The sequence below is a fragment of the Cetorhinus maximus genome, chromosome 9 (genome assembly GCF_964194155.1).
Source record: "Cetorhinus maximus chromosome 9, sCetMax3.hap1.1, whole genome shotgun sequence".
Lineage (NCBI taxonomy): Eukaryota > Metazoa > Chordata > Chondrichthyes > Lamniformes > Cetorhinidae > Cetorhinus > Cetorhinus maximus.
The window spans coordinates 18,213,820-18,226,047 of NC_135887.1; the positions used below are offsets into that span (position 1 = coordinate 18,213,820).

The window sequence follows — 12,228 nt, forward strand, 5'->3', positions numbered from 1 at the left end:
TATTCAGAGAATGAAGCCTTTTTTACCCATACTTCAGTTCCCCAATATGGATACACTCCAGTCCTCACAGGCAGCATATTGCGGTAAACTACCTCGCTTCCTGATTGTAGTCCAGCCAAAGGTAGACATTTTCCATACTGGCAAGAAAGAAAACTGGAGGGATTTGTTCACCCGAGACACTCCTTTGTATCACCTAGCAACTAATCAGAGTGGAAGGACCCCTGGAACATCTGGCTGGCTGCTCTTTTAGGTCGAGAGTGGTGCAGCAGAACCAAAAGCCGAAATGTGCATATATGTTTTTGGAAGGGGTAAAAGTTTTAGGTTCCATGAGGAGAGAAATGATTTGATTGTTCCATATCACTCAAAATTTACACATCACCATTGGACAGAAGTTCCAACTTCATTCACCAATGCCATTCCATGAACAGATGAGCAATAAATGCCAGGATGATCACCAGAATTGCATTTTACTTGTCACTCAACAGGAGCACCACCAAATTGGAACAAATTTTACATAGTACAACATGCAAACAGAGCTGCAGTCACCTACAGGAACTTAAAACAGCTATTTTGTGCTCAACTGCTACCAGAAGGTACAAAACCATGTAAGTGGCTCAGTGATATTAGTTGCTTCTTTCTACATGCACGGCAAAGGAAAGCATTTACGACAGTGAATTGAGTGCTTTTATATTACAATAAATCAAGAGCAAATAGTTTCAATTGCCAACATATCCAAGTTCTCAAACTAACATAATTTTAGGAAACAGCTTCACACAGCAGATTTGGTGACTTGTACAAAAAAGATAAATAAATATAAGTACTAACCCCCACTCCTTGCTGAGACGACTGATCTGGTCAACCACTACACTCTCCTGGATTTGATAAAGAGAGGCAGCAGAGGTCCCCAAGTCCAAACTACCTCCTTTCATCACTGCAATGTCCATAATGCATTCTGCGAATGTCAGCATTGTATTCAGGTGACGCAAGGTATCCGTATGCTCTCTCTACAATCAATAGGCAGAAGGGAAGTTACTTTTCTTTCTGAGTTTTTATTTGAAATAAGCACAAGCTACACTAATTAAGCCAACTGTATTTGATCAACTTTGCTTAAATGTGTCATTGAGTAAAAGCCATTAGTTCCTGATGTTAAATATCTTCTTCTTCTTGAGTTCTCTGACCACAGGCAGGTCCTTTGCTGTGGTTTGGCAAATAACCGCCAAGTGCCATGATTTTTTCTGATAGGTAGGATGAGGAGGCAGAGGTCTTGTAGTGTATTTGGTAGTGTCCTCCTCTGAGCCAGAAGCTTCAGGTTCGAGCCCCTACCTGCTCCAGGACTTGATGGCCTATGAAAGTGGGTTCATAACATGGCCAAACTGGTTGATTATCAACCTGCAAATCCTTCCAATATGCCTACAGCAGGTGCTAAGAGCAGGAGGGTATCCTAGTCAGCCAAAACCTGCAGAAGGCAATGGCAAACCACTGCAGTGCCTTGCCAAGCACAATCATGGACCAACACATAGGAGTCCATGGTTACCAACACCCTCTTAGGGCATGGTACCTGAAGAAAGAGTTTACCTCAGCCGGAATGGGAATCGAACTGCACGCTGTTGGTATTAATCTGATCCATACACTAACCATCTAGCCAACTGAGTTAACTTGCCCCTAGTGTTAACTAGATTGAGCATTATTAAGTTGAATGTTAACATTATTTATTTTATGATTGAGGAAAAATTTCGTAAGAGTGCTTGACAAGGTAGCTGATGAGAGGTTGTTTTCCTGGCTGGAGATCTAGTTCAAACTATGAGTCATCATCTCTGGATAAGGAGTCAACCATTCAGTACTGGGACGAGAAGAAATTTCTTACTCAGGGTTGTGAATCTTTGGAATTCTCATCCCCTGAGAGCTGTGAATGCTCAGTTTTTGAGTATATTCAAGACTGAGATCAATGGATTTTTGGGTAACAAGGGGAATCAAGGGATAGAGATAGGGCAGGAAAGAGAAGTTGAGGTAGAAAATAAACCATGATCACACTGAATGGGGGAGTAGGCTTAAAGGGTCATATGGCCTACTCATGTTCTGTTTCAATATAACCATCAATAAAGTGAACACCTTGGACTGAGGGAAGTGAAGATACCAAGGAAACATCCAGGGTTGGCAAGTGCAAGGATATTACTGGGGCAAAGTCAAAGGTGGAGGTGAGGGTGTAATTAAGCAGTTCAGTAGCTAGACAAGTATCGTGAAAGAATTGAGGGGCAAATACTAGATTTGAAAATGGTGTTGTAAGTGACGCAGGGGAAGGTACTTTTAAAATAGGGAATGACCTGGAAGGAAGTAGGTTTGGAAAGAGAATGCGTGTGATGGATGAGGGTTACGATGAGGTAGAGAGCAGAAGAGGTCTTGTTTATGACTGAGATGGTAGGAATAGAAAGGCCATATGAGATGGCAAGATTTAGGAAGCAGCTGTGAATGTCAGTAGGTGAACTCATATGGAGGGAGAGGTTAAAGGAACATAGGACAGCGTTGAACTCAGAGGACAGAGTGCAAGGCGAGTTGAGATAGAGGTTGAAATCACTGAGCATGAGAAGTAACTTGGCACAGCAGCTGAGGGAGGAAAGCAGTAAGGATATTTCAGTGAGGAACTTGGTATGGGGCAGCAGAGAATGAGGATTTTAGAGGAAAGGCAAGATGAGTGGAATAAGGTGAGGTGCTTAAAAATGGAGAAGGTGGCAAAGGAGTTAAGGGGAGAGATTTGGTGATAAGGTTCCACACTGCCATCATAGCAGTTTAGGCAGGGCAAGCAGTGGAAGGTCTAGCAGAGGGGAGTATATGTGCACCCAAAATAATGAGTGTGCTTTACATTTGAAGCGTGATAAATGTTGGCAGCAAGACTACTATAACAGTTCAACATCTCAGAAACTGTCAGGTTTATAACAAAACCTGAAAGAAAGGAATAATCTTATTACAAGGTGTTTTCACTGACTTCACAAACTAAGACCAAATACCATTGACAGACAGCAGAATTGATGAAGAGTATTGTGTGCCACCTTGAGGGAGAGTTCTAGCCCCTAATATAGAAGCTGTTCCTTTGTTTACATCTCAGCTGTTCTCTTTCAACCCCCCACAGAAGCAAATGATGCAATAGCAGCTAATGTATGCCAAATGGCACATTCATAAAATGTCACATGATGAGCAGGGTCAAACAAAGTCCAGCAGGGGACTTGAGAACAGATTTGTTGTTTCTGGTAAACAATCTACTCAAGTATTTAGTTGTACAACCATGTCAAGTATTATCTGTTTTAATAACCACTGTTACACAATAGAAAACCTTCCACTCCAGTTTAAAACTTGTTTTCCATCAGCTGCAGATAAAGAGATTTAAAAATCACAAAACAATCCAGAAAGCAACAGTAGGCTGCACTGTCTCCTTCCTTCCTGCCACTAGCAATGTGCACTCTTTCAAAGCATACAATTATAAATATAACTTAGGCTGTTTCCTGTTATGGTGCAAAGGAAAATAACTAGAGAAACAGGCTTTGTAGCTGTTGTGACTCCTCCAAGACGCCAATGAGACAAGAGGCCCAAAAACTTTGTGTCTGTCTCACAGCTGCAAATCACAACAAATGGGAATTTGTGGAAGATGTTATATTGATTGTGAAATTCACGTGGCAAACATTTGTTGACAATTTCAGGAGCCCCATAATTGGACATTCTGGTTTTGCAACACTTGACAACAAAAATTCAATCACTCCTCATCACTCATGCAGCAATGTTGCTATCAGTGTTCCCAGATATGGTGTATGAGGTAAACATGTCACTGCATTCGGTGGTGTTTAGATGCAAAGTTTTTCTACTCGCTGCTCCATATATATCATTAGCAACCTTTAAAACTCATGATAAACTACACATCGTGATTGTCCAATTGTGCAATTCATATCTCCCCTATATCAGATAACCCATAGCATAAAGCATCATGAACAATACCACAGAACTGTTTTGTGAAGCAGTTCTATAATTAGAGAGAGGCCCAAATGGCAAAGCACACACCAGAATTTGTGGTGTTTAAGTAATACAGGGCTAAACATATGGAATATTTCACACAGTTCAAGCATTTTTCAGGATATCAGCGTTTTGCTGGTACCATTAAACTTTCCTTCGTGAACACATATCTGCCCAGCGCCCTAGGGCTTTGGGAGCTTGTCCATGGATGGTAGAGCACCAGGCTTGAATTCCAGAGATGCAAGCATTGATAATATACAAATTTTACTTAAATTACATTTGAGATCAGAGAGTTTATATGCAGATTTGCCCCTCAAGAGATCAAATAGGTGAGACAGAGTGTACAGTAAGGTAAGTGGTAGGTACAACATCTGTGAAAGGATTGAATTGATGGCCAAATTCTAGCTCCACACTTTCTTACATTCTAAAATACAATATCAAGTTGCATTCATTTTTACCAAAAGTGCAGGAATCTGTTAAACAAAATAGTCCTTTCTTCATGATTTTTACAGCTCACCATTTGTAACTTTTTTTTGGTTGCAGAAAATCTCTGCAATTTTCACTGCAAAGTTTAACTGAACATACCATCTTTACTTGGACTCAATTACTGGGCCGGAGCTGAAAGTGTACTGACATTTAATATGAATCTATATATTGAGGGAAGGCATGCCTGAACTTACAGCTTGGTGGCCCAGAGCTACCATTTACTTGAGTAAGTGAAGCATTTGATTTACCTGCAATTCAAACTGTTAAGAGAGCTCACCTCCATTAAAGTCTCTTCTGGTAGTTCAGGAGCTTCAAATGTGATAAATCCTTCTAAACTGGGAGGCGAGGTACCAAACGTCATGTACTTCAAACTTGAAGGACCTTCTGCACCAGGAGGTGAAGTGCCCATGTAAGCACCTGGCGGAGAGCCCATGCAAATCCGTCCACTATTAGAACAGAGAGATCCGAGCGGACTGTTTGAGCCAACTGCAAAGAAAAAGACAAAAGTTAAGCAGAAGGAACCAATGTCCTCAAAGGATAATATTTTAATCATAGCTATGGAATAGCTGGAAACATACTGTTGTAAAATTATGTAACTTCCAAAATAGAAAAATTTTAGGTCCTCAACTTTGTGAAAAACATATTAAAAAGACACACACTTATTCAGCTACATTAATATTGTTTCACAATACATCATAAAATCAGGATCATTTTCAATTGGCATTGCAGCAGTGTAATGACTATGCAGTTATCATGAAATAAGAACTGATAAACCATTTTGGGTAACATCTCATGGACAATCACACCTTTGAAGTTAACTCTCCTCCACAAACCAGCTGACCACCTTCCCCAGGTAACCTGTGGCTCATTGTGAAAGACTACAGGCTGACTAAAGTCATGTATAATTTTAATTTTGTCAGCAGTCAAGTCTTACCTGACATTGTCCTTGTTCTGGTGACCATGTGACTGCTATGGGGAGGGGTGACACTACTTGGTGGTGAACCTACAGTGAACACCACAGTCCTTGGGCTCACTCCTATCACCATGGCAGGGGAACCCATTGTCAAACCAGAAGCACCTGCTGGAGCTGGGCACAAAGAAACATAAATCATGCAAACAGGAAGAAATAGTGCAAAATGTGCAGACTGCAAGAAGCACCTCAGTAGGACAGACAAAAGCCACAGAATTTGCTAACACTTTGTGCACTATTTCAACTCTGTACTAAATTAAAATGTATGAACAGGCTGGTTTCAAGCAGTATGGCTGTACTAATATAATGTGCTATATAATGGTAGGAGGCAAGGGCATCTCAAACTTTTCCTACAAAATAAGTTTTTGATGCCAGCTAGGCCATCAGGCAAAGGTTATAATCAGATGCAAGACATCTCGGAAGGAGGAAAAGAAAACAAGTTCAGTTAAGCTGTGGTGCACCTCAGCCGTGGAGTATTGGCTTCAGAATGCCCATCCTTCTGGGTTAAAATTACACACTAGTGCTGGGAGAATGGATCAGAATACAAAATGGAGGTGAACTACTGTCATTTTGAGCATCAGATATATGCAACAATACATGTTTAACAAATCTAATTCAGTTCTTCACAAGAATCTAGAAATTTCTTTGCTCCTCCACCTCTTTGTCTCACTGCCTTCCTCTTCTTCAGGAGTTAAGTTGTATGGTTTGCAGGCCTCCAATACCTTGCTCATTTAGTCATTCTTACACCCATTTGAAAAGCTGGGCAGTGAATGCCCACAAGTAAGTTAACTGTTGATGCAAAACCTAAAGGTGCCCTCACCCAGCATCCACACTCTAAAAGTAACCCCACATCTTCCATTCCCACAAATGTTGAATGGTTTTTCACCTATTATCTTTGAAAAACCTGCAGCAGGAAAATGCAGAGGAAAACAAATCGAAGGTTTGAACAGACAGCTCCAGGATGGCATCAATGGGAATATGGAAAAGGTCACTTGATTGCCCTTTACGTGGAGAATGTTGCTAGGCATACAGAAATGAAAAAGACTTGAAACAAAGAAGTGAACTGATGGTAAAGAGCTTGTGAAAGTCTTGACCTAGTTTTCAGTGGAGCAGATACAGGATAATAAAATAGATACTAGATACCAAATACAAAATTGAAGTAACTAACATGAGAACAGAACTGAAAAGATGTTCTCATAACACTATTGGCATGCGACCAGCAATTTCCTTTACCTGTGTCCATCGGACGTTCCGTATTGAGACTATCTGTGCTGCCTTGATAGGTCTGCCCTCCAAATGTGGTCTTTATCACCTGATCTGATAGCTTTCCTGTACTTACAGATCTGTAAAAAGATTTAAAACTTATTTTGCCTGCTTTAACAAAGGCCTTTTTTAATAAGTCAAATTTAGTGACTAAAGCCAACATTGCAAACACGTGCATTACCATCGCTGAATCCCCCACGGTCAACATCCTGGGAGTTACTATTGATCAGAAACTGAATTGGACTATCCACATAAATACTGTGGCTACAAGAGCAGGTCAGAGGTTAGAAATCCTGTGGCGAGTAACTCGCCTCCTGACTCCTCAAAGCCTGTCCATCCTCTACAAGGCACAAGTCAGGAGTGTGATGGAATACTCGTCGCTTGCCTGGCTGAGTGCAGCTCCAACAACACTCAAGAAGCTGGACACCATCCAGGACAAAGCAGCCCGCTTGATTAGCACCCCTTCCACAAACGGTCACTACCTCCACCACCGACAAACAGTGGCCGCAGTGTGTACCATCTACAAGATGCACTGCAGAAACTCACCAAGGCTCCTTAGGCAGCACCTTCCATACCCACGTCTGCTACCAGCTAGAAGGACAACTGCAGCAGATGTAAGGGAACACCACCACCATCCTGACTTGGAAATATATCATCGTTCCTTCACTGTCACTGGCGCAAAATCCTGGAACTCCCTCCCTAACAGCACTGTGGATATACCTACACCACAGAGACTGCAGCGGTTCAAGGCGGCAGCTTGCCACCACATTCTCAAGGGCAATTAGGGATGGGCAATAAATGCTAGTCTAGCCAGCAACACCCACAGCCCAAAAGAAAATGTCAAAATCATGTATTCTATAAAATTTACCAAAAAAAATCTTGCATTGCATTTGTATAGTATCTTTCATAACCTCAGAATGCCCCAAAGTGCTTCACAGCCAATAAATATTATTGTAATGTAGAAAATGCCAATTTGCACAATGTAAAGTCCCACAAATAGTAATATGACCAAATATGAACAGTTAAACTGTTTTATTGATGTTGGTTGAGGGATAAATATTGCCCAGGGCACCAGGAAGAACTCCTCTGCCCTTTTTTGAATAGTGCCATGGGATTGTTTACATTTACCCAAGAGCAGACACAGATTTGGGCTAATACCTCATCAAAAGACGGCAACTCCAACAGTGTAGCATTCCCTCAGTACTGAGGAATCCACAGTTTTCTCACTTGGAATCAGGAGTATGAGCTCTAAGTCAAGGCTGACACTATGTTAATTAAAGTAAAGGATACAGCAATGCCATGTGGCAGCTGTATTAGCATTATGCACCTTTAAGTCATATATAAGCCAGCCCAGACACGGAATAAAGCTCACTCTGATAAGCACTAACAAGGAGTGCAAATCATCCCAGTCAACTCAGCCAGTCTTTAGAAGCAAGTTGCCTTTTTGTCCAGGAAACATATTGGAAACATATTTAACCCTCTTTGTTAATACAACCAATCCAAGTCAAGTATTAATATGGATCACAGAGATATCAAAGAACAAAGCAAATGGTACCTGCCAAAAGTAGTTTTATTCTCCTCAGAAGTTGTACACTTAGCACTTGCGTGTGGATAATGATAGGTGCAGAATTCCCTAGCTTCCAGCATGGCTTTGGACTGCATTGGTGGACTCTCAGTTAATCCTTGCTGCGCAGCCAAGGCAAGCAGATTAGAAGATGCTTGAGTTTTAGGCAGCTTGAGAGGAGCAGCGGTCTATGATGGCATAAACATGGCAAACTTTAATTCATCTGAAGAGCAACAAAGCATTTTTCCCAACCGTCCAAAATAAAGCTGAGAAATTACATTTCCATTCTATGGAAATAACGAGTATAATCAGCACATATTTACATACCTTTGTTGGCGATCCAATGATGGTGGGCAATGGAGTTTTATGCAGCCAATCTGAACTCCGTGGAGATGTTCCCATGTGCTTTGTGGGGGAAGTACCAAGGCTGATTGGTCTGCTAGGCTGTGGAGAATGGCTACATCCGTACCCTGCTGATGGAGGACAGACTGGGTCCGAATGCTGCTTACGTAGTTTCTGTTTGCCCTGGTAGATGTCAGTAAGGGTTGGGGCACTCTGGAGTCTCGCACCCAAGAAGTGAGTCTGAGGAGAAGGTGAACCTGGAAACAGCAATATTCTGACATCAGTCTCACAAAGTCGAGGGAAAGAAATATCAAAACAAACCTCTATAGATATAACATTTGCAAAACTACAAGCTACATTCCTTCCTTTGAATCTAATGCACTGTGCTATGGATGCATTCACCTTGCTGCAGATCATAATATATCCTTTAATCACAATAGCCATGGAGAAATATCAGTAAAAACAATGATAGGTTCCAACATCAAACAACAGCCAGGCTGTTTCTTGAATTCATTTATATACCAAAAATAAACTGTTCAGTGCAAATGATCCAAACAAAATAGATTATAGTTAGCCATAAGAAAGAAGTAATCCCACAAAATAATACTTTACACATAATAAAAATAATTGCCCAAACATAGTTACAAATTGAGCAAATTACTTTCTCCCAAAATGCTGAAGGCAAAAAAATGGCTTATTTCATACACTGGGCACATTATTTAACATTCTACAATGTGCAACAACTTGTATTCATATAGCACCATTAATGTGCTAAAAGATCCCAACTTCTTCACAATTATCAGACGAAATTTTATATTGAGCCACATAAGGAATTATTAGGAAAACAGGTAGGGGCATAAAAACATAGGAGCAGGAGTAGGCCATTCAGCCCATTGAGGTTTTAAAGAGTGCTATAAAGGAGACAAGAGAGGTGGAAAAGCTGAGAGGCGGAATTGTCTCAAGAGCCTAGACAGCTGAGGGCATGAATGTGAAATAACTAGCACATCTTTCTGCATCTTAAATTTGACAAAAAAAATCAAAGGATGCATGTGCAGACCTATCTGCATTATCTGCCTTTATACTGATATGTTTTCAGTTACACTTCTGTCATGTTTCCTCCTATGGTTTATATTAAGTTTTGCCTATATAAGCTCGTCATGCTGCATTCTGGCACGAATGGCTTTGCATCCAGTCTGCAAACATCTGTACAGAACTTCAGAAAATTCAGGACTTCTCGCTTCCATCTTGTTTCACCTCCTGATTAGTTTGAATTTCATCCCTAAAGCAAGTAGTCAGCAACACATTGGAACAGAGACTTGCTCCAATATCCTTTTTACATGATAATGCACAGTCCAAAAGATATGAGGAATTTTGACTCCTACATCCAATAATGCTCACCGGATGGGGTCCTGGACCTTGATTCGTGTCCCTGAGGTAAACCACAGCAGCAATGACTAAGTTGTTCAGGGATAGTCCCAACTGCAGAAACATGGGATAGTTGGCAATTTACATCCAGACAATTTCAAAAGCAATTCATTTTACCATTACTGCAGCTCCACCAAGCATTCAAATTTACTTGTGAAGACTGATTAAAACTAACATTCTATTTCTTATGTTCTTATGACTGGAAAATTGCAAATGTCATTAATTATTTAAGCAGGGAGGGAAAGAGAAAGCAGATGACTACAAATCTGTGTATATGTACATAAGTCATTAAAGGTGGCAGGACAGGTAGAGAGCGCTATTTCTAATGCATACAAAATTCTAGGCTTCATTAAATAGGGGCATGGAGTATAAGAGCAGGGAGGTTTTGATGAACTTATAAAGACACTAGTTAGATCTCAGCTGGGGTATTGTGTACAGTTCTGGGCGCCACACTGTAGAAAAGATGTGAACGCACTGGAGAGATTGCAGAAGAGATTTACGAGAATGGTTCCAGGAATGAGACACTTCAGTTATGAGAAAAGATTGGAGAAGTTGTGACTATTTTCCTTGGAGAGAAGGCTAAGAGGTAAGAGGGGACTTGATAGAAGCTTTCAAAATCATGAGGGGTCTGGACAGAGTAGATAGGGAGAAACTGTTCCCACTCGTAACCGGATCAAGAACCAGAGGGCACAGTTTTAAAGTGTTTTTGCAAAAGAAGCAAATGCGAGGTGAGAAAAACTTTTTCACACAGCGAGTAGTTAGGGTTTGGAATGCACTGCCTGGAAGTGTAGTGGAGGCAGGTTCGATTGAGGCATTCAAGAGAGCATTGGATGATTATTTAAATAGAAACAATGTGCAGGGTTACAGGGAAAAGGCAGGAGATTGGCGCTAAGTTAAAATGCTCAGAGAGCTGGTGCAAACACACTAGGCTGAATGGACTCCTTCTACAGCATAACAATTCTGTGATTCTGTGAAATGTTAATTTAACTAGTGCATGAAAGTTACTGGAATTGATCAGAGACAATGACTGAGCACTTGAACAGTTGTCAGTTGATCAAAGAGAATCAGCATGGAATTGTGATGGATAGGTCACATTTGAGAAATCAGGAAGCACTTCCTCACACAACAAAACTTGTTACCCAAGAGGCCGCCAAAACTGGGTCAACTGAAATTGAAATTTTGAGGACTTAAGATCAACAGATTTTTGTTAGGTGAGGCTATTGAGGAATATGGAGCAAAGGCAGATAAATTAAGTTGAGGTACAGATCAGTCATGATCAAAGAGCTGAAAAGATTACCCCTGTTTCAATGTCATTCTCTTTTGTGATGTGAGGTGCTGATGCAGGGCAAGTGTTGTCTTTCATGTAGTTTGTGCTGTATATATATATATATATATAAACAACTGAAAAAAAAGACACATTCATTCCAGTTACACACCCAGAGGTGAAGGAGAATAAGGCCGGGAGGATCCAGTGGAGAGTCTGCGGCCTGGATTTTGTGGTGCATCTGCTGCAACTGGTGACCCAGATGTTGGCTTCATAAAACCTACTGGGCTTGTGTTCGACCTCTTCACCATTCCAGATCTGAAAAGTTCATAAACAAAACAATGAGCAGAGAACAACATGCATTTATATAGTGCCTGTCATTAAACGTCACAAGGGGCTTCACAGGGGGGCATTATAAAACAAAATTCAGCACTGAGCTGCATAAAGAAACCTTAGGACAGCTGACCAAAAGCTTGGCATGGGGTAGGTTTTAAGGAGCATCTTAAAGGAGGAAAGCAAAGTAGAGAAGTAGGGAAGAAATCCCAGAGCTTAGGGCTAGGCAGTTGAACACATGGCTGCCAATTAAAATCAGGGTTATGCAAGAGGCTAGAGTTGGAGGGAAGCAGAAATCTCAAAGGGTTGGAGGAGGTAACAGAGAAAGGGAGTGGCAAAACCACAGAGGGATTTGAAAATGGATGAGAATTTTAAAGGTAGCAATTATTCTTAGATCAGTATTCCACACATGTTCAAAGCCCTCAGGGTCTCATTCGGGTAATCGTTCTTTATGCGTGAGCTCAGATATGTGTCAGCATCACAGTTCAACCTATTCCAGCCCTTCTTGTTGTTTATAGAATTACAGTTTATAGTAAGAAATACTAGGGAGGAATAAACGAAGGGAGTCCAGGCTAATTTTCTACA

At 41.0% G+C, this 12,228-nt stretch overlaps 1 protein-coding gene across 5 annotated transcripts in view; it reads right to left on the minus strand.

Annotated features, from left to right (window-relative positions):
* The window catches only part of ulk2 (unc-51 like autophagy activating kinase 2), a 115,509-nt gene that overhangs the window by 8,977 nt on the left and 94,304 nt on the right, over window positions 1–12,228 (minus strand). For 4 of the 5 annotated variants that reach the window (XM_078548189.1, XM_078548184.1, XM_078548188.1 and 1 more), the window contains 8 exons: window positions 11,483–11,628; window positions 10,020–10,100; window positions 8,607–8,878; window positions 8,271–8,467; window positions 6,686–6,795; window positions 5,417–5,569; window positions 4,760–4,968; window positions 826–1,004 (listed from right to left, as the gene is read on the minus strand). In XM_078548189.1, coding sequence (XP_078404315.1) covers window positions 826–1,004; window positions 4,760–4,968; window positions 5,417–5,569; window positions 6,686–6,795; window positions 8,271–8,467; window positions 8,607–8,878; window positions 10,020–10,100; window positions 11,483–11,628 — 1,347 coding nt within the window. The remainder of the gene's footprint in view (window positions 1–825; window positions 1,005–4,759; window positions 4,969–5,416; window positions 5,570–6,685; window positions 6,796–8,270; window positions 8,468–8,606; window positions 8,879–10,019; window positions 10,101–11,482; window positions 11,629–12,228) is intronic. The other variant, XM_078548187.1, reaches the window with a different exon arrangement.